At 52.9% G+C, this 22,366-nt stretch overlaps 1 protein-coding gene across 2 annotated transcripts; it reads left to right on the forward strand.

The window, feature by feature from the left end:
* Positions 1-2,468: 2,468 nt before the first annotated feature.
* On the forward strand, positions 2,469-22,343 carry F10 (coagulation factor X). 2 transcript variants are annotated; one of them, XM_030856701.2, is made up of 8 exons: positions 2,469-2,590; positions 4,402-4,562; positions 13,043-13,067; positions 14,028-14,141; positions 15,472-15,603; positions 17,478-17,719; positions 19,696-19,813; positions 20,612-22,343. In XM_030856701.2, exons 1-8 carry the CDS (start codon positions 2,521-2,523, stop codon positions 21,190-21,192), a joined length of 1,443 nt encoding a protein of 480 aa, XP_030712561.2. In that variant the 5' UTR covers positions 2,469-2,520; the 3' UTR covers positions 21,193-22,343. The 2 variants fall into 2 exon arrangements, with proteins under 2 accessions (XP_030712561.2, XP_060143744.1); XM_060287761.1 differs by lacking the exons at positions 2,469-2,590; positions 4,402-4,562; positions 13,043-13,067 and adding an exon at positions 6,062-6,524.
* The last annotated feature ends 23 nt before the right edge of the window (positions 22,344-22,366 follow it).

Genomic DNA, 22,366 nt, shown 5'->3' on the forward strand with positions numbered 1-22,366 from the left:
GCACGAGCTTCAGTAGTTGCGGCACGTGGGCTGTTGTTGTGGTTCACGGGCTCCAGAGTGCAGGCTCAGTAGTTGTGGCTCGCGGCTCAGTAGTTGTGGCTCACGGGCTCTAGAGCGCAGGCTCAGTAGTTGTGGCACACCGGCTCAGTAGTTGTGGCGCACGGGCTTAGTTGCTCCGTGGCCTGTGGGATCTTCCCGGACCAGGGCTCGAACCCATGTCCCCTGCATTGGCAGGCAGATTCTTAACCATTGCGCCACCAGGGAAGTCCCCAGATCTTTTCTAAGTGTGTGAACTTTACGGTAACATGCGGCCTCATGCTCTGCACACCTGCTCCCCCACGGACAGCAAGCAGCTGAGCCTCCTCCAAGCCCCCGGTGGCTGCCTGCCCTCCCCGAATTGTCCAGAGGCATTTCACGGAGACCCTCGTGTTTATCTCTGAGCAGGTCTCCTTCACAATCGCCAACTTCACTAAAGTGAACCTTGCACGAGGCTGTTTCCAAACACAACAGCTCTCATGGATTTGGAGGCTATAGTCCCCAACCCTGAGGACTGGGTGTCTCTTCCAGCTGAGGCCCCAGCAGATGACCCCTGCCTGGGCACCAGCAGGGATGTTCCAAAAATGCAGGTTCCCAGGTCCTGCCCAGCTCAGTGGGATAGGGGTGAGGCCCCTTGACCTACCCTCTAATCGAGTCCCTCAGGTGATGGGCACACAGGCCTCATGTTGGGAAGAATGAGGAACCAGGGACCAGGGAGGGGAGCGCCTGACCCCACCTGAACCCAGCCAGGCGGGCAAGGCCACCGCGGCGGGCGCCCACCTCCTCAGGACTCGCCCGTCCTGGCCTGGGACGCCGTGCTTAAAGTGCCAGGCGTGCTCTGGCGGACAGTCCGGCCTGTTGAGTAACCAGGGCGCCACAGGCCTGGCCCCGTGCTCACCATCTGAGCCTTCACAGAAGCACTTCACTGCCCCATCAGGTGGTGGTTTCTGGGGCTCTCGCCGGGCACACGTCGAGAGCTCCAACCTTGGGCCAGACCTCCTGGGGTGGCTCTGGCCCCCTCAGAGGCACCACCAACCCTCTCCGCCCCTCGTTTCATCTACAAGATGAGGCCCGCTGCCATGCTTGTCATGAGGATGAAACTGGTGCAGGTAAAATGAGGCACTGGGAGGACAGGCCACCTGGCCAAGGCCAGGAAAGCCGATATGCAAATGTCCAGGTGCCCCCAGCTCACAGCTCACGCTGCAGACACTCGAGGAATTCTGCAACCAAAATGCCCGAGGTCTCCGGAGGCCCTGAGCCCAGTGGGCCTCTTGTTTCTTCCTGGAAATGAAAACTGGCTGGACTCCTCTTCCTGGGAAGAAAAGGGGATGTGGGGTTCAAGGGGCCAAGCCAGGAGCCCACTCAGACCCACAGGGGTTCAGCAGGTCGTGGGTGGGCTGCTGGCTCTGCCCTGCTTTCCCCGGCCTCTCTGCTGTGGTGGGCGCAGTGCCAGGCCACGCCGCAGTGCATCACCCGCATGGACCATCTCCCCTCGCCAGGCGCGGGGAATCCAGTCTCGCCCCACACGCCCAGCAGTGCAGAGACAGGCAGCACAGAGATCAGGCGAGCCAGGCCCAGGGACCAGGCTCTGCACATCACACTGACGACCCTGCGAAAGACCAGCCTGGCCTGGGCGCCCAGCAGGAGCGTTCTGGGACATCATCGATTCGTTCAGTCCACTGGTGTTTACTGACCACCTACTGTGTGCCAGACACGCCTCTCCGTGCTGGACAGAGCAGCGAACAAGCCAAGCGACCAGGGTGCCATATGTGGGAAGCATCAAGGGTGCTCGGCGCGTGGAGCACAGCACAACCCCCTCATCTCCCAGCACAAGCACTCACCCCACCAGCAGTTCCCAGGCCTCTTCCTCCAGAGCCTGGACTCTGCTGCGGAGCCCCGGTCAGCTGAGAAGCTCGGGCCATGTCCCACACCTGCCACTCCAGGGAGGGGAGGTTCCTGGCTGGCAGATCGGCCCAGGGGCCCGTGTGGTACGCACACCCCCCACCCAGCGTGGGCAGAACGCCCCGGGTCCTAACCGCGCGTCCACCACACACGGCCACGGACTAACGCTCCACCTCTCTCTAAACCTGTCCTAGAGAAAAGATGGGCAAATGATAACTTGGCTTTTATCGTGGTTGTGAGAACAAAAACAGAGCTAACATAAACGTCTGAAACTATACAATGACGTTTTTTCTCTCTCAGAACAAAGAGCTCCTGTGCCCACAGCAGGCCCCCCGGACACGGTTCCTGACAAGGACCGTTGGGCCAGGACCTCCCCACGCTACACAGGCCAGGGGGACCATGCCCTCAGTGCGGTCGCCTGCCCCTACCCTCCCCCCGCCTCCCCTGCCACCGGGCAGGCCCAGGCTCCAATCAGGAGGCTGAGATAAACAGCAGGACACCCAGCCACCCTCCGGCCAGGGGGAGTGAACCTTGCTCCAGAGGCCTGTCACGGCGGGGACTAGCGCTGTCCTCGGCCGCACCATGGCGGGCGGGCTGTGCCTCTTCCTTCTCGGCGCCTCCCTGGCTGGCCTCCTGCTGCCGGGGGCAAGTGGTAAGTGCCCCTCACCCTGCAGACTGCAGGGGTGGCCCTGGGGAGGAAGAGGGTGAGGGGTCAGGGCGATGCCCCTGAACTTCCACAGTGTGGAGAGTGGGTGCCCATCCCCTGTGGGAGGCTGGCACGAGAGCCTGGCGGGGTAGTTCCAGCCAGGCGTATCTTAGGGCCAGGTGTGCCTCCCTGTGGGTGGAGAGTCAGACAGCAGACCACAGATCACAAAGACAGAAACATGGGCAGAGAAGGAGGGAGAGAGACAGAGACAGAGACGGAGGGAGATGGAGGGAGGGGGAGGGGGGCAGTGTCAGAGACAGAGGGAAGCCCCCTTCCTCTGCCGGAGCAAACTGCGAGCACAGAGGCTAGGGGGTCACAGGCAGAGAGGAGCTTCCATGGCAGGGAAGAGGATGACAGCCAGTGCCACCACCCACAGGCTGGTTCCGCCAGGGGGCTCTAGGCTTTCTGGGACTCCAGACCTGTCCAAGAGAGGAAGCCAGAAAGGACAGAGCAGAGTGGAGGCAGCCCCGGGGGCCTGTCTGCATGTTTGCACTCTGGGTGACGTGGAAGTTCAGGGGCCCAGGCGCGTGGGAGGAGGAAAGGGTGAAAAGTGAGAAAGAGAAACAAACCAAACGGGGGGGGGGGGGGACCAGGTAGGGGAAGGAGGGAGGGGAGGAATGGGTGTGTGGCTTGTATTTCAAAGCAAGCGGTCCCTGGAGGAGCAGATGTTTGGAGTAATGGAGGATGGGCCCACACAGAACAAACGTGGGCCTGGCCTTGCCGGGAAAACACAGGTGTCACTAAAAGAAATGGGGAATTTGGAAGGGAAGGTAATTTGAGGTAGGATCGAGTGCACACTCGGAGCTCTAGACACTCTTTAAAACAACCCTAAGAAGGAGGTATCTAGTTCCCACTTGCCAGTATTCAGCAGTAGGTGACCAAGATGCATTTGCCACTCAAGACAGTTCGATTCCGCAGCCCTGTTTTTTAGTTTCGGACATGGGGAGTCTGGAGCTCTGATGTGAGGGCAGACATCCATCGCTGTGAGAGAGCTGAAAACACAGAGCTCACGATGGAAGTTGGGACTAGAAATACCAACTTGGAGAGTCATCTTCCTTATGGTGAGACTCTCAATTCCCCAGCAGAAAAGAGGCAGAGAGCAGGGCAGAACGCCAAGAAAAGGACCTGAGGGCCTCCCACAGCACAGTGAAAAGGGGAAGAGGAGTGGGTGAGACCGGGGAGACCCAGGCAGCTCGGAAGGGACTACTGAGGGGAGAGGGGAGAGATCCCTGATGGGGGAGATCTCTGAGCCAGCACACTTGAACTGGCAGGTCAATTTAGTGGGCTTTTTTTTTTAATGAAACAGGACAGAAGTAGAAAATTTTGTCACAAGTACTATTTTGTAGAAAATAATAGTAAGCACTATTTCTTGAAACTTTTGTTTTACTCTTGTGTACGTGTGTCCTGGCACTTGAAACAAATCATACTTCTAATTGTAGATCGTGCAAAACCGTGTCACCTCCCCACCTAACGCAGAGCTGAGACCTTGAAGGGTGGGGAGGGGGCGCGGAGGGGAACAGCTGAGCCACAGAACGGAGTGGAGGGCCGGGGGAGGCAAGAGGGACCGAAGGGCGAGTTCCAGAAGGAGGGCTCGGGTCTCAGCGCGGGGCCGGGTGTGCGCGTGCAGGACAGGGCAGGTCAGTGGTGGGCGCGCAGGCCCAGGGCAGGCGTCTGACCCGTCACTCGCGGGGGCGGGGGTGGCCTGGGGACGGGACCGCATGTGGGCGAGCACGTGACAGCCGCGTTCCCCACCACAGTGTTCCTGCCCCGGGACCAGGCCCACAGCGTCCTGCAGAGAGTCCGCAGGGCCAACTCGTTTTGGGAGGAGGTGAAGAAGGGAAACCTGGAAAGGGAGTGCCTAGAGGAGGCCTGCTCGTATGAGGAGGCCCGCGAGGTCTTCGAAGACACGGAGAAGACGGTAAGGGGCGGCGCGGCCAGGACGCACTTACAGGGCTGTGGGGGCTTCTGAAGCGCTGTCAGGTTCACCTTAAAACTCAAAATGTTTATCTAAGAACGCGCTGTCGGCCTCGGCAGTGCACAAGGACCCCAGGCCCCGGCTTTTCGCCCAGACACTCAGCCGCCGCCATACTCGCCAACGGGTTCTGGTCCTGAGACCGCAGGGTGGGTCGGTGCGCAGGCGCAGGACGAACGCGGCGTCGAGGCCCCGTTCCGTGCCTGCGCGGCGGCGGCGGCGGCGGCGGCGGCGGCGGCGGCGGCGGCGCGAAAGCACCCGCCCCTCCCCCGGAAGAGGTGGGGCCTCCGATGCTGCCCCGGAAGTCTCTGAGGTCCGTTAGCCACCTCGCGTCGTGCTGTCGTGTGGCGTTTTGCGTCAGGCCGTGGGGCGGCTTGGCTGCGGTGCAGGGCCGAGGTGGAGGTGGACGGCCGCGAGCCAAAACTGAGCAACCGAGAGCTGAAGACGCCTGAAGGCTGAGGAGAAAGTGGCGGAGAAGGAGGCCAAGCAGGAGCCCACGAGAGACAGCCTGGCCGCAGATGGCGGACCTGTCCACACCTCGGACAGCGGGCCCATCCACACCACAGGCCCGCAGTGGAGCGTCCAGCGGAGTCTGGGCCCTGGGGGACCCGTGCCACACAGGCTCGTGTAGACTCCCGCCTGCTCGCGGCAGCCTGGACGCCACCGGCCTGGCTCACCTTAAAGGTGGCAGAAGAGCTGTGCCCTTGGAGGACAGGTCCAGTTGCAAGTCATGGCTGAGTGGCGAAGTGTTAAGTCGGAAGAAGAATTTACTCAAGTCTATAGCAGACTGCCTTGTGGAGTCCAGAGAAGCCTGGGAAAACCGAGGAGCAGAGCCCAGAGTCCCTCAGCTCCACAGACTCGCATTACTGTCTTCTTGCTTCCATGGGCACCTCATCCCCCTTTGGCCGAAAGGTGAGGAAAGGCGGTATCATCGGAGATTCTGACTCCAGCCAGAGTGACTTTGTGAGGAAGAAGTGTATCCCACACGCCAAGATGATCACGTGTAGAATAAGTTTCTTGGAAGAGTTGGGGTTCCTAGATGAACTTCCCATGCTGAATGCCGCTTCACGGGGAGCTGTGACCAAGCTTTCCATCACCTAGCACGGCAACTTGGACATGAACCACGTGTAAGAACTGCTGCAGAACTCCAACTGTAAGATGCTGGTAGTTGGTGGCATTGACTGCATTTGTGATGTTGGATGCCAGTTCCAGACGGTTTGACTCGAACTCACCACTCGTGAGTTTTACCTGGCCGATTATGATCTCGTGAAATCATGGATATCATATCAGGGATGCTGAACATGTTATGGGCAGTTACAAGACCACCCACCATCCAGTCAGCCCAGCAGGCCAAACCCATGAGATGGACTCCACCCCACCCTTCTGGAGAATGAGCACAATAGAAGGGCTCAAGAAAAACCTGGGAGTGAAGCTGCCGGAAACTAACCTCTTCAGAACAGAAGAGACCGAAAAAATTATTGATCACATCTGTGTCGCAAAAACTGCTGAATGTCCTCCGCCTCAGACCACAGGTAGACTCCTTGCTGAGCTTGTCAGAGTCTCTGAAAGTGGCTTGCAGCAGCGACCCACTCATCGGTGATCGCCCACAGATAACGGCCAGACAGACTGCTCTGGGTCTCACTGAGCAGGTTGAGTTACTTGTCATGAGGAGGGAAGTGTGCAGTGCTTACACTGGGTTAAATAGTCCCATACAGCAGCCAGAGGCTTTTAAGCAACAGGCCAGAGCCACCAACGAGGATGATGTTCATAGATGAAAACTTCTGTACCGCCTGGAATCCAGGCTGCCCCCACCTGGCTGTGGCATGGACATTGGCTGCATCACCGTGTTTCTCACAGCCTACGGTAACATCAAGGAGGTACTTCTGTTTCCTGCCATGAAACCTGAAGGTAAGGAGAATGTGGCAACCACTGATACATTGAAAAGCACAATAGTTGGCACTTCTGTCTAGAAAATAATAATTGGTAAGTTGTATGACTCAGACATCTTTGCATTCCTGCAAAAGGTCAAGGTCTGCAAGGAAATTCTTGTGTTGCTATCCATTTGACTACCATGGTTCATTTCAACCACCAGAAGAGAGAAGAGGAATTAAGAATTCATTTTTACTCCTTGTTACCAAGTGAACGATTTCTCTTTTTTAAAAAGTTATTCATAATTTCAGGAACTGTTTTTATTTTTAGCTGTTCCTTTAATTCACATACACTTAACAGTTTTTTAGATTATAAAAATAATTGTAGTGCCAAGTTCATGTTCTGCCTTTTTCCTCAGCATCATTTCCCAAACACTCTGCCTTACTTCCTTAGAACTACCATACTTATAATTTTAAAGAGCTAAGTTGTTTGTTTTGGCCATGCTGCACAGCTTGTGGGATCTTAGGTCCCCAAACAGGGCTTGAACCCACGCACTCAGCAGTGAAAGTTCAGAGTCCTAACCACCAGACTGCCAGGGAATTCTCTAAATAATTCACGTGTCAAAGAAGAAGTCTCAAGGGAAGCTAGAAAATACTTTCAGGACTTCCCTGGTGGTGCAGTGGTAAAGAATCCACCTTCCAGTGCAGGGGACGTGGGTTCGATCCCTGGTTGGGGAACTAAGGTCCCCATGCTCTGGGCCAGCTAAGCCCATGCGCCTCAACTACTGAGCCCATGCGCCTCAACTAGAGAGCCCACGTGCTATAAACTACAGAGCCCACATGCTCTGGAGCCCGTGTGCCACAACTAGAGAGAGAAAACCCACATGACACAACTAGAGAGAAGCCCGTGCACCACAACAAAAGATCCCGCGTGCTGTGACAAGGATCCCGCACGCCGCAAGTAAGACCCGACACAGCCAAAAATAAAAATATATATAAATAAATTTTTTGAAAAAAGAAAAGAAAATACTCTCAGCTGAACAAAAATGAATACATAACATACAAAATCTGTGGGATGCAGCTAAACAGTGCTTATCGGGAAATTTATAGCATGAAATGTTTTTATAGGAAAAGAAGTTTTCAAATTGATAATCTAAGCTTCCACCTTAAGACACACACACACAAAAAGGCAAAATAAACCCAAAAGAGGAGAAATCAATAAAAGTGAAGAAATAATTTGAAATAATAGAGAAAATCAGTAAAACTGATAAGATTTAACAAGATTGACAAAAAAGAGCACATGAATTGTATCAGGAATGAAAGAAGAGATATTACTACAGACTCTGCATATGTTAAAAGGATAATAAGAGAATACTATGAACAACTCCATGCACAAATTTGGATGGAATTTTACAATTTGGATGGAATTTTACAATTTGGATGAAATGGACCAATTCCTCAAAACCATGAACTATCAAAACACGTAGTACGACAGAGATATCTGCAAATTCAACTTCTTAGTTAAAAACCTTCTGTAAAGGAAATGTCCAGGTCCAGACTGTGTCACTGGTGAGGTTTATCAAACATTTATAGAAGAAATAACACCAATTCTGTGTAATCTCTTCTAGAAACGAAAAGGGAACACTTGTAAGTTTGTTTTCTATCGGCATTACCCTGATGCCAAAACCCACAAAAACAGAAGAAAGAGAAAAAGAGCAAAGGAGGGAGGGAGGAAGGTAGAAAGAAAGAAAGCTATATAACAACATTTCTCATGAACCTCTTATAAATATTCTCAACAAATTATTAGCAAATTGAATAAAGCAATATATGTTAAAAAAAAAAAAAAAGAAGAATACACAATGACCAAGTGGGTTTATCTGGGGTACACAAGGCTGGCTCAGTATTTGAAAATCAATAGTGTAATCCACCAGTTTAAAGAAGAAAAATCCACATAATCATATCAACTGATAGAGAAAAAGCACCTGAAAAGATTCAACATCCATTCATGATAAAAAAACCTTTCAGTGATTTCCCTGGTGGTCCAGTGAGTAAGACTCTGTGCTCCCAATGCAGGGGGCAGGGGTTTGATCCCTGGTAGGGTTATGAGATCCTGCACGCATGCTGCAACTAAAAGCTCCCGCATGCCGCAACGAAGACCCAGAGCAGCCAAAAATAAATATTTTTTAAATAAGTAAATAAAACAATTATTTTAAAAAAACCTTTCAGCAAACTACAATTTAAAGGGAACTTCTTCAACATGATAAAGATTATTAACAAGGAACCTACAGCTGATATCATGGTGAAAACTGAATGCTTGCCCTCTAATACTGGGAAAAAGGCAAGGATGTCCATTTCTAATACACCCAATTCAGCATTGTACTGGAAACCCTAGCCATGAGGAAGGTTTAACAATAAGCCAAGATAAAGAAATAAAACTCCCTATTTGCAAGTAACATGATTATCTACATAGAAAATCCCATGGAATCTGGAAAAAATACTCCTAAAATGTATGTGTCTAGCAAGGTCACAGAATACAAGGTCAGCACACAAATATTAATTGTATTTCTGTGTAGTAGTAATGTGCAGTTAGAAACAAACAAAAATATTAATGCCACTTACTGTTGCTCCAAAGAAAAATATCTATGTGTAAATCTAATAGAACATGTGCACGACCTGTATGCTGAAATCTGCAAAATGCTAACGAAAGGAAGAGGACCTACATAAATAGACATAGAATGTTCATTGTTTGAAAGACTTAACATATTAAAATATTGACTCTTCCCTATTTGATATATAGATTTAATGCAGTGCCAAACTTCCATCAGATAAAGACAAGTTAATTCAATATTTGTAATATGGAAAAACAAAGGAATTAGAATAGCTAAAACAATTTTGAGAAAGAAGATAAAATTGGAGGAATCACACTGCCTGATTTAAAGACTTACTGTAAATCTACATTAATCACAGAGATAAGGGACTTGCTTGGTGGCGCAGTGGTTAAGAGTCCGCCTGCCAGTGCAGGGGACACAGGTTCAATCCCTGGTCCCAGATGATCCCACATGCCGTGGAGCAACTAAGCCCGTGCACCACAACTACTGAGCCCAAGTGCTGCAACTAGCCTGCGTGCCTAGAGTCCATGCTCCGCAACAAGAGAAGCCACTGCAGTGAGAAGCCCATGCACCTCAACGAAGAGTAGCCCCTGCTCGCCACAACTAGAGAAAGCCCACGCACAGCAATGAAGACCCAACACAGCCATAAATAAATAAATAAATAAAATCGTAGCGATACTGATGTGTGCTGTTGGTAAAGGGAGAAACACATAGATCAAAAGAACAGAATAGAAAGTCCATAAATAGACCCATGCAAATATGGCCAGTTGATATTTTTTTAATATTTATTTATTTAGGCTGTGCCAGGTCTTATTGCAGCACGCGGGATCTTCATTGCCACATGCGGGATCTTTAGTTGCGGTATGCATGCGGGATCTTTAGTTGTGGCATGCATGCGGGATGTAGTTCCCCTACCAGGGATCAAACCTGAGCCCCCTGCATTGGGAGCACAGAGTCTTACCCACTGGACCACTGGGGAAGTCCTTGGCCAATTGATTTTGACAAAGGTGCATAAGCATTTCAATAGAAAAAGAATTCTCTTTTTCAATAAATGGTATTGGAATAATTCTACATCTATATGCAGAAAAAGGTCAGCTTTGACCTAAACTTCACAACTATACAAATATCTCAAAATGGACCATATAGCTCTAAAGATAAAACAGGAAACTTTTAGGAGAAAATTTTCATGACACAAAGTTAAGTTAGGCAAAAATTCTTAGACATGACACCAAAAGCATAATCCATAAAAAGTATATAGATAAATTAGACTTATTCTAAATTTAAAACTTTTGCTCTGTGAAAAACATTAAGAGAATGAAAATACAAGCTATTGACTCAGAAAATATTTGCAAATCACATATCTGCCAAAAGTTTTGTGGTCAGAATATAAAGAACTCTCACAAGTCAACAGAAGAAAATAAACAACCCAATTAAATACAGTGAGCAAAAGATTTGAACAGACACTTCACCAAAGAGGATACATGGATGGCAAATAAGCATGCGAGAAGATATTCAACATTATTAGCCATTACAGAAATGCAGATTAAAACCACGATGAGGGACTTCCCTGGTGGTCCAGTGGTTAAGACTCCATGCTTCCACTGCAGGGGGCATGAGTTCGATCCCTGGCCAGGGAACTGAGGTCCCACGTGCAGCAAGGTGCGCCCCCCCCAAAAAAGAACAAAACAAAACACAATGAGATGCCACTACACACCTAGAATAAAAACCAAGTGCTGGTGAAGATGTGGAGCGACCACAGCTCATACACTGCTGTGGGCACGCAAAACGGTACAGCCAGTCTGAAAACCAGTTTGACAGTTTCTTATAAAGTTACCATGTGACTCAGCAATCCCATTCTTGGGTATTTACTGTAGAGAATTGAAGACTTTTTCAACAAAACCTGTACATAAATGTTTATAGCAACTCTATTCATAATTGCCGAAAACTAGAAATAGTACAGATGTCCTTTGTTGGGTGAATGGATAAACAGCGTGGTACGCCACACAGTGGAACACTGCTCATCAGTAAAAGAGCACAAACATCGACATGCACAGTAACTCGAATGCATTTCAGTTTCAGAGGCACTATGCTGAGTGAAGGAAGCTAGTTTCACAAGGTTATATCACGTATGAGTCCATTTACAGGACATTCTCAAGAAGTCATGACTGTAGTGACGCAGAGCAGACTCGTGCTGGGCATTCGGAGCGGGGGTGGCCAGTGGCTGGCAAGGTTGGGGGAGATGGAGCTGTTCTGCGTCTCGGTTGTGGCGGTGATTATACAAATCTATACATGTGTTGGCTTTTATAGAATTGTACACCAAAAAAAGTTTTACTGTGCGATAAATTTTTAAATAAAAAATTTAGAAGTGTAGTCATTTCTTAGGCCTTCTGTAACAAAGCACCCCAAATTGGGTGTCTTAAAACAACAGAAATTTACTCTCTCACAGTTCTGGAGACCACAAGTCGAAACCAAAGTGTCACCAGGCTTGGTTCCTTCTGGAAGGTCTGAGGGAGGATCTGTTCCATCCTCTCGCCCAGCTTCTGGGGGCGACCAGCAGCCCTTGCTGTTCCTTGGCCGGTAGATACATCACTCCACTCTCTGCCTGCACCTTCACACAGCCTTCTCTCTGTGTGGCCTGTGTGATATTTTATGTCTCTTATAAGGACACTCTCATTGATTGGGGGTCCACTCTAGTCCAGTACGAGCTGTTCTCGATCCATAACTTAATTACATCTGCAAAGACCCTCTTTCCATTAAGGTCAGATTCTGAGGTTGCACCTAAGTTGGGGCCGGGGAGTAGGGGAGACACTAATTAACCTACTATAGATAGAAAAAAATTGTTTTAAGACTACGAACATTTCTTTTCAGTGTTACATAGGCTCTTGATGCCCTATTTTAAGCTAATTACCAATTATCTTTTTTTTCAAGTATCATAATGATTATTCTCCAAGCATCTGATCGTGTTTTGAATCTTGACCCAGGTATCTTAATGTAAAACCACTTATTGATTGGCTTGGGGGTAGCAAATAGAGCAAACCATTTTTGGTACAATCCGTTTCTTGGTAATTAATTTGAAAATAAATTTTCAATATTTAACAAAGTTGTGCAATTAAGATGATCGAGCATGGCATCTGGGAAACATTTTGTAATATTAAATGATTCATGTTAATCTTAAATTGATATACATGTAGGTCTAGATGTAACATGTGTGAAGTATAACACTGATTCTTCATATAAAAGCTTGGATATAGGTATTGATTTAAGAGAGTAAAAAATTATATGATAATGTTGTATATGATGAAATTTAAACATTCTGTCTTAGAATTACAAGTATTTGTCATTATGAATTTGTTACAGTGTTTGCATGTGATGCATAAAGGGTACAGTTTGCTTCTGAATCTAAGCAATCACTTTAGAGATTTTACTTCAGTTGCTGTTGTCTCAGCACAGTTTCTCCAAACTGAGATTAGTGAAAAACAAACAAATAAAACCTATATAGAAACTTCTGTGGTTCAAGAAAAGTACCAATTTCGAATTACTTAACAGTTGAAGCAAATAATGTGAAAATCTTGATTGTGATCATATCGTTAGTGATTTTGCTAGGATGAAAGTTAGAAAAGTACATTTAATATTACAAAATGTTTCCCAGATGCCATGTTCAACTGTGTGAGCAGGCAAGAAAATGGACGCTAGGCCGTATTGCGGTATGATCATTTATTACACAAACATGTATTGTATTAAAAAAAAAGATGAATGAAGCCACAGCTTTACAAATGCAGGGGATCTGAAAACATTTCCCCTTCAGGTTGAATAGTTCTAGGGCATTTTGTTCCAGAAAATGACCTCTGTCTGGGAAATAGCCTATTCGCTTGAGTTACTAGATTGTCGCTGTTATTGGTGTAAAATGTCTCTTTTCCATAATGCATTTAAAATTTTTTTTCCCTTTTAGAATGAATTCTGGAATATATACAAAGGTGAGATGTTTTCTGTTTCAGTCTTGAGTGAGAGGGGTTCATCAGGGTATTTAAATCGGGAGAGATTGTATTCAAACTTTGAAGATTTTCCTGAATTTCCTTTCTGCTCCTGTTTAAGTTTTACTTATCTAAGACTTTTCCCCTCTGAGTGTTTCCATAATAGTGATCGTAAAATAGTTTTTTATAGTAGCTTTATACTAATTCTAGTTTTGTTACTTATATACATTTAAATCGGTTCATTCCCATTTGAGGATACCAAATTCCATGATAATTTTTTTAAACCCAAGTATGCTAGGTAGAAACAGAACATAAGAGTCTGAAACACTGGGTCCTCTCATAAGGTAACCACGTTGATTTAATGCTTATAGCGTCTAAAATGGTATTTATCATAACTAATGTTTTCATTCTGGTAATAGTATTCAGGTTTCTCAAAGTGACAACTGGGCCTGTCTCTAAATCGTATTGTACAAATGCCCCAAGCAATGTGATGTTAGTGCTGCACAGGAACTTTTCCTTCTCCTTTCACACCCAGACCATTGGAAATAGGAACCGTCTTGTCGATGCCCAGCCCAGAAACAAGTGTCCAGCAATCACTTATCCTCCCTCCTTCCAGCTGACCCCATGTGGTCACCAGCACAGGGCTCCGCTCCGTGATGGAAAAAAGTTGTCAGTGATTGTAAAAACACGGTCAGAGGTCTCAGCAAAAATTGGAAAACTCAGTCAGCAATCCAGCTAGATAGAGGCATCACGTGCACGTAGCCACAAAGCTGGGGCGGGGGGTGGCGGGGGGGGGCAGTGGTAACGAAGTCCAGACAGGACAGCTTGTTTACAGGAAAACAGGAAGAATCCCAGGTTCATTCAAGTTAGCTGAGAACTGGGCGCCAGAATCAACCAGCAAAATCGTTTCCACGATGAGGGGAATTGCCTGCAAGCTGTGGTTTCCAAACGTTTTCTGCGCAGATGGTGACCAGTGTGAAAGCCGTCCTTGCCTGAATCAGGGCATATGTAAAGATGGCCTCGGGGAATACACGTGCACCTGTTTGGAAGGATTTGAAGGCCAAAACTGTGAATTACGTGAGTTCCTCTTCTTGGTGGACCTTCAGGTCAGAGCCCCCTGCCGAGGCCAGGTGGGAATGCGGGAAGAAGCTAGAGGCCCAGGGAAACCGTCTCCGGTCACGTGGGCTTCAGCCTGTGCTCCGTGAGGCTGTGCCGCTGCAGGCAGTGGAACACGAGTCAGAGTCCCCAGTGTGGAGGACGGGATACTGGGCACTCCTCTGCCGCTCTGAGGAGCGGCTGTGGAACGAACGTTCCCGAAGGGTGGGGCCCCTTCACCTGGAAACGAGAACCGACGTTTCTTTCCTCGGAGGAGGATGTTTCTCCTGCTTGTCAGGATCCTGGAAATTCGTGCGAATGTCAGTGCTGAATGATCGGGATTGTCCAAATATATAACATTATTGTATAAACATTTGGTACAATTAATTCTGCATGGAAAAATCACTGAGTTTTCCTAATACAGTGATTAACTTTTAATAAAAATTAGGTTAGAATTAGGCCAGTTTCTCCCTGAGGAGAAAAATTCAAGCTTTTTAAATTTCTTAATCTTTAATCTTCAGAGCATGCTTTTCGATTGGATACTTCTGAGTTTTCCCCAGTGGGAGTATCAGTCGTGCACCCTTCCATCCACCGTCCAGAGCAGCTTCCCCAAATACCGTTCTGCTGACGCTGGGGCTGTCAGGAATGTTTTCTAAAATTTCTTCAATGTTTGCCCCGTAACTAGTCTTTCATCAAAACCCAGTGGCGAAATGTAGAGTCAGCTGCCAGGCGGCATGACTGATGAGTCTGGGGTCTGATGTCCGGTGCACGTTGGCACGGTCCGGCGGTGAGGGCCCCTGTGCCCGGCGCCTCGCGGGACCTGGACAGCTCTCCTGGGGGCTGGGTGGTCTCCACCCCCTTTACAAGGGACGCGACAGGCCGTGGGGTTTAAATAACGTGCCCAAATCACACAGCTGGAGACCGACGGCCAACTGGGAGCCGGCCTGAGTCCGGGACGTGGCTACCACCCCTCCTTCCCGCCGCACGGGAGCCAGACCCCCGTCTGGGGATGGACCCCAGGTGCTTTATGCCACGGGGGACTGAGGCCTCAGAGTGGATGCCGTGGTCTACTCTCGGCTCGGCCTGAGCTCCCACCTCGCTGGCCAGCGCCGCCACGCCCTTCTTAGGGCTGAACTTGAGACCCTCCAGCCTCCAGGCCTTCCCTGGGCTTGTGTGGGCTCCCTGGCCCCCGGGGCCCCACGTGGGCGGGGGAGGGGCCTGCCCGGGGCGCCGGCTGGTGGGCACCGTGGCACCGGCGAGTGACGGCACGTCCCTGGCGGGCCGCACCCTCAGCTTCCCGGCTCTTCCGCAGCCACGCGTGAGCTCTGCAGCCTGGACAACGGGGGCTGCGACCAGTTCTGCAGGGAGGAGCGGAGCGCGGTGCTGTGCTCGTGCGCCAGCGGGTACGACCTGGGCGACGACGGCAAGTCCTGCGTCTCCACAGGTAGGAGGGGCGCAGGCTGGGCTCCCGGTGGGGCTCGTGGTTTGGAGACAGACCCACTGTTTCTGTGAACCGCGTGAGAAACGGGCCAGTGCTGTCAGCTCTCTTGGGGGCACGTGGAGCGTGAGGGTAACGCGTGGAGGTCTCTTTGCCCAGTGCCCGGCTTGCAGCGAATCCCAAGTGGCCACTTTGCAGCTGCCACGATGGCGTCCCCGTCCCTCTCGGAAGGGCGGGGGCTTGGGAGGCTGGAGTTTCAAGGGCCGGAGCCGTGGGCCGGCCGAGGAGCCGGGGAGGGGGGGCAGGGGCCAGAAGGGGAACCCAGGGCCCTCCAGCACCGTTTTGGGTTGTGTGGGTCCCGATGTTAACAGAAGATTTTTTCCGTGATAAAAGCCAGATGCCATGCATCTGGCCCAGAAGCTCACGGAGGGCTGAGTGAGGGCCTGGGTTCTGGGGGTTCTGGTGGTGGGAGAGGCCCCGTCTCACACCCCATGGGGAGTCCTGCCTGACCGGGACTCCTCTGCTGTGGGGCGGGGGCCGGCCGTGCCCCTCTCAACTCGGGCTCCTTCTTGGGGTGACCCCAGCTCCTCCTCCAGCAGGCCCCAGCTGGCCCGCAGCCTTGGCATTACCTGGGGTGGTGAGGAATGCAGAGTCCCGGGCCCACTGTAGAGGTGGGCATATTCCAGGGCAGTGGCAATTGTGTAAAATTAAATCTCTCAACAGGTAGAGGACAGTGAGATTTACATTTCTATTGGTAATGAGTTTTTTTTTTTTTTTTTTTTTTTTTTTTTTACGGTACGCGGGCCTCTCACTGTTGTGGCCTCTCCCGTTGCGGAGCACAGGCTCCGGACGCGCAGGCTCAGCGGTCATGGCTCACGGGCCCAGCTGCTCCGTGGCATGTGGGATCTTCCCGGACCGGGGTACAAACCCGTGTCCCCTGCATTGGCAGGCGGACTCTCAACCACTGTGCCACCAGGGAAGCCCCTCCAAAAATATTTTAATTGAAGTTGTTGCTTGTCATGCTTGCAAAATTTTTTTAATTCCAGGAATAATTACAGATCAATTTAAAATAAAGTTTGATGTTTGAAAATAAAATCAGGTAAACTACTTCCTGGTGCAGAAAGTTCTGTTCTAAGTCATGGACGAGCTGATGCAGAACTGCAAGGGGGCAGTGATCACAAATGTTAAGGCAGAGGCGGCTGGCGTGGGAAGAGCTCTCCTCCGCGAGCGAGCGAGCACACTCCCAGTGCACCCGCGGGCCCTGCGGGGCAAGTTCCACCAGGAACACACACGGGGGACGGCCTCAGATGTGCGGGCCCCAGCTCCCCTGCCTCTGTTCTGCTTCGCCCCCGCTCTGCCTCGGTTGCCTAGTTGGTAAGGATACGAAAGGGCACTTTTCGGTCTTTCCTGGCCCCTCCCTTGCTTGGCGCTTGTAAGGGTCGCTGTCATCCTTCAGCTGTCCCTGACAAAGCTCCGCCTGCCACTCATCCTGCCCAGAACACTTCTTTCTCTTCAGCGTTTCATTAGGAAATGTTTCCAACACACAGCGGGGCTAAGAGAACTTTGGGGCTTGAGCGCCCCAGCCCCCCGTCTGCCATCCTGGTCTCCATGTACCAGTCGTGTCCCCCGCAGCCCCACGGTCCTCCGTCCAGCCACAGCCACCCGACTTCCACAGGCGTCCCAGTAGACACAGAGCCCCTTACACGCGTCTGCACGCTGGCCGGCCAGAGGTCAGGGCTCCCACCCGCAGCCCAGCCCTAGCAGGACACAGGGCGCCCCACTCCCCCAGGGCCCGCTTCTCGGGCTCCTCCTCGGAGTGGCCTGCGTGGGCCCTGCAGGGAGGCCTCCGCGAGGCTGAGGCCCGACTGCTCTTCTTCCAGAGCCCTTCCCCTGCGGGAAGCTCACCCTGGGACGCGGCAGGCGGTCGGCCACCCACGGCAGCGGGGAGGCCCCCGAAGCAGGCGTGCCGGAGCAGTACGACCGCGGAGACCTGGGCCCCACCGAGAGCTCCCTCCACCTGCTGGGCCTCAACGGGACAGAGCCCAGCCCCAAGGAGGACGAGAGCCACCTGGTCCGGATAGTGGGCGGGAGGGACTGCGAAGACGGGGAGTGCCCCTGGCAGGTAACCGCGCGCAGCTCAGCGGCCGGTGAGCTGGGTGGGGGCTGCCCCGCCGGGCGCCCGGCCCACGCGGGCCCGCAGCAGACTTGAGTGGGCGGCGGCGGAAGGAGCCGAGGTCGAAGAGGCCGGGCCTCTGCCCTCTCTGCCCGGCCCCCCGCTCCCGCCCAGGCAGAGAAGGGGCTCCAGCTCGGGCGGCAGCGGGGGGTTGGGGGGCGCAGGCGGAGGACGGCTCCCCTGAGGCCTCTGCTTGCTCTTTGGTTCGACGGGAGGCGGAAAGAGTTGCTCTCCCTGTTTCATTTCTAATTTGGTAGATTTTTTTTACCCAAACACCCAAGTCCTAATGAGGCAGACGGTACCTTAGCAAAAAGTATATCCATCTGTTTTCAAAGGTAAAAACTCACTGTTTGGTTGTTGATTTGGACTAAAGTTGCCAGACTTAGCAAATAAAAACACAGGTTTCCACTTAAATTTGAATTTCAGATAAACAATAAATAAGTTTTAATGTGAGCATGTCCCAAATATCACACGGGACACACACTGAAAATTATTTGCTATTTACTTGAGTCAGATTTAACTGGGGGCCTACCCAGAACCCTAACTTGGCCTTTAAGCGTCCAAAGCCAAAATGCCTTCTCCTGCAAGTAATATTCCCAGAGCTGCCGACAACCCTTAGGAATGACGTCAGCTGGCCCCCACCGGCTACAAGGCAGGTGTGCGTTTATCTGAATTATCACGAGCCTGAGCAAGGACACGCCAAAACCTAGTCACCATCCACGGAGAGTGTGTCGCGGGTCAGGGCTGCCTGGGTGTTGTGCGTGTGGGTCTGAAAGCGCCAGGGCCTCTTCTCTCACGTGTGGCATCACGACCTAGGAAGGGAGGTGAGCCCCCCCCAAATCCCCACAATTCCAGTTGCTGCGTGAGAGGGCCAGGAACATGGTACCCGTGGAGCGTGTGAATTCCCACTGGGAAAGGAGGGCGGCTCCCCACAGGGCGGGGGCGGACACGGGGCTCTGAGAGGGGCTCGCACGGGGCTCTCCGGGGAGTGGACAGGAAGAGCCTCACGGGAGGGTCCCCAGACTTGGCCAGTTGCCTCATGTCCGTCTCCAGGAAGGACGGTCAGTGTCCCAAGTCTTAGGAAGACTGACCCTCCTCACTTGTCCCACAAGTGGGGTTATGAGTTGATAGATTATGCAAAAACAAAAACAAAACATCACGACTTCATGCCAGTCATGAACGTCCTCCAAAGTTCTTTTAGAACTTGACATTGTTGAGAGTTTCATTAACCTGCCCCCTCTCAACCCATGGCTGTTGCTTAGCGAGTCCCCAGAGAAGGGAAAGCAGAAAACGCTCTCTCGGCATCTGCCGGCCCAGCCCTTTGGGGAGAAGGAAAATAGGGGAAGGGTCTGTGCTCTCACTCGCCCAGTCAGCACCCCATCCCGGTGGAGTGTTCCCTGCCCCATGTCCTGTCAGGAGCAGCCATGTGGATCCCAGGAACCGGCCTTGAATGGTAGCACCCGCAGCCGCGGGAGGGGGTCCGGACGGTGGAAGCGTCCCCAGGCCCAGCGTAGCAAGTGTCTCGTCCAGAGCCTGGTGTCTGCCTGGTCTGGGGCCTAATTCACACCAGAGACAACAGACAGCAGTTCTTCTGCACACAGAGCTGCTGAGGGGCCTTCCGGAGCCGGGAAATACAGACGGGTAGGGGCTGGATCTGGGTGGGGAGAAGCCCCTCAGCCGTAGCGCTGGGCCCTCGGCAGGGCCGTGGGGTCCACGGTGGGCCCGCTCCAAGAACGGGCGGCGCTGGGCAGCACGGCCCCTGGGGGTGGGCGTGGGGCTGCGCTGGCCTGGTCCTCGTTCCAGCTCGAAGACCCCACGAGTCCTCCCGGGGGGCAGGCCCACTGTGGTGGGGAGATGGGGAGGAGGCTTGGGCTAACGGTCTCAAAGTCAGGCTCCACCTGGCACCTCTGGCCCTCCCGTCGCAGGCTCTGCTCGTCAATGAGGAGAACGAGGGCTTCTGCGGGGGCACCATCCTGAGCGAGTTCTGCGTCCTCACCGCGGCCCACTGTCTTCTGCAGGCCAAGCGGTTCACAGTGAGGGTAGGTGAGTGCCGCTCACACCGTGCGGGGCCCCCGGGTTTCAGAGGCACTAGGACTGACAGGCTGGCCGGAAAAGCTAGTTCAAATACTGAGGTCCTGAGGGGGAGAGGGAGGCCGGGGGACGAGGGGCGCCCCTGCCCCCTGCACGCAGGGTCCGCCGTGCCCTCTCCTCTGGGAAGTCCCCCAGAGCCCCCAGCCGTCTGAGCAGCCGCCACCACTGCCCCACATTTGCATCTGGGGGACTATTTCCTAACGTCCCCCTTCTCACCACACCCTAGAGCTGCTCCACGACAGTCCAGGGCGAGCCACGTGCCCGAGCCACGGCTGTAATGTCTAGCTTCCTAGTTACCTTATGTCGTCTAGTTTTAAAGTCCACAGGTGATACTCATTTCGGTAACACCCCCTCATTACCCAGTATAGCCAAAGTAGTGTCAGTTTGACCTGTAATTGGCTTGTAAAGTCCTCTTGAGGTATTTTGAGTTAGTTTTTCATTCTGAGATTTGGCACTCATGGCACATGTGGGTTCTGCTCAGTGCCCACTTGGCCCCGTGGCTGGGGGCAGGTCCAGCAGGCCGGACCCGGTGCCCAGCCCCACCCGCGGGCAGACCAGGGGAGGGTGGCCGCTGCCCCCAGTGGGGAAGCCGTAGGCTGTCACACTGGCCTCGCTCTAGTCGCCTGTATTTCACATTTCCTAGTGACCACGTGCCAATCTCTAAGCAGAAAAAAAGCGGGACTGCTTTAAAGCGTCAGTGACGTGCAGGGCCTGGCGGCCCCCAGCTGACGGCCACGTCCCCGTCCGCAGGCGACCGGGACACGGAGAAGGAGGAGGGCAACGAGATGGCACACGAGGTGGAGGTGACCGTGAAGCACAGCCGGTTCGTCAAGGAGACTTACGACTTCGACATCGCGGTGCTGCGGCTCAAGACGCCCATCAAGTTCCGCAGGAACGTGGCGCCCGCCTGCCTGCCGGAGAAGGACTGGGCCGAGGCCACGCTGCTGACCCAGAAGACGGGCGTCGTCAGCGGCTTCGGGCGCACGCACGAGCGGGGCCGCCTGTCGTCCACGCTCAAGATGCTGGAGGTGCCCTACGTGGACAGGACCACCTGCAAGCTGTCCAGCAGCTTCACCATCACCTCCAACATGTTCTGCGCCGGCTACGATGCGCAGCCCGAGGACGCCTGCCAGGGCGACAGCGGCGGCCCCCACGTCACCCGCTTCAGGGACACCTACTTCATCACTGGCATCGTCAGCTGGGGCGAAGGGTGCGCGCGGAAGGGGAAGTACGGCGTCTACACCAAGGTCACCAACTTCCTCAAGTGGATTGACAAGTCCATGAAAGCCGGGCTGGGGACAGAGGACAGGGGGGAGCCGCGCCCCCAGTGAAGCCCCCCACTGCCCCTCGCAGCCCCTGCCTCTCCCTCCTCTCAGCACCGGGGCTCTGAGCCGGCCTCCCTCCCTGCCGTGATTAGAGCTGGGTTGATTCCTTATCCTGCTTCTGTTTTTGCTCCACCGAAGTGGGAAATGAAGGTCCATTTGGAACCTGGGACCCTGCCTTCCCGTCACCAGCTGGGAGGTTTCAGGATTCGGGAAGTGCTACCCACATAGGATGGGCCAGGGCTCCCAGACCAAGTCTTAAAACTGAGGGGCCTTTTCTGTTCACAGCGCGTTTCTCTGTCCTGGAGGCCGCCAGCTGCCCCCCTGGCTGCTCACAACAGTGCTGAGTAAACCAGCAGGGTTCTGGGAGCACAGGGGCGCCAGGGCCAGCCCCCCTCCCCAGGGTCGGGTGGGGCTTCCCCACGCGTGCCCTCCTGGCCCCCAGTCACCTCCCAGGAGAGGCAGGCTCCCTGGGAAGGAAGGGCCCAGCAGGTCTCGTCAGCAGGGACATTTTAATGTTGACCTAAAGACCGACTATCTACGTGGCTTCACGGCTGCGTCCCTGGGGGCCCAGCCACATGGGCTCCAGAGCCACGAGCACGCCCCTGGGTGTGACTGTCGCCAGGCCGGGGCTCTGGAGTCTGCCTCTAGGCCACAGCCCAGAGCACGAACCCAGCTCTGGCTAGCCCCTGCCGCCCCCCTGCTACCCTGCTAGCGAGGTGTGTGCTGGGGGGCTGCAGGAGGGCCGCCCCTCCTCCAGTGGTCACAGCCCAGGTCGAGCCCTCCCGGCCGCACCAGCTCCAGGCCTTCAAGCCAAACAGCCAGGAAAAGCAGACATGCTTCTAGAAAAAGCAGTCACCTCAGACGGGACGTGCTGTGTTTCCCGGTACCGTTTGCATTTTGCGTAACTTGGCTAAGCAAACTTTCAAAGTTCCAGTACGAGAGCTCCCAAGGTCACTGGCTGGGCAGTTGCGTAAACAGGAGATCTGCACGTTTGCAAAAATCAACACGAACGGGCTTCCCAGAAACGGTCAAGCCAGAGGGTCCGTTTCTGCGCGTCCCGCCTTGACCTCCTCAAAGGGAACCGTCCCGCAGAGAAGGCCTCGGACGGCCAGGCCCTGCGTGCTGGGGACGGGGGTCTCTGTCCAGAGCAAACCTGGATGGGCTGTCAGCCCACAGGTTG

Source organism: Globicephala melas, chromosome 18, assembly GCF_963455315.2.
Source record: "Globicephala melas chromosome 18, mGloMel1.2, whole genome shotgun sequence".
NCBI classification, from domain to species: Eukaryota; Metazoa; Chordata; class Mammalia; order Artiodactyla; family Delphinidae; genus Globicephala; species Globicephala melas.

What these genes read in the sequence shown, in the direction of transcription:
- F10 (XM_030856701.2), top strand. Translation starts at nt 2,521, where the DNA reads ATGGCGGGCGGGCTGTGCCTCTTCCTTCTCGGCGCCTCCCTGGCTGGC. An exon ending in CCTGCTGCCGGGGGCAAGTG is followed by an intron (nt 2,591 to 4,401) that starts GTAAGTGCCCCT and finishes TCCCCACCACAG; the next exon opens with TGTTCCTGCCCCGGGACCAG. An exon ending in CAAGTCCTGCGTCTCCACAG is followed by an intron (nt 15,604 to 17,477) that starts GTAGGAGGGGCG and finishes CTCTTCTTCCAG; the next exon opens with AGCCCTTCCCCTGCGGGAAG.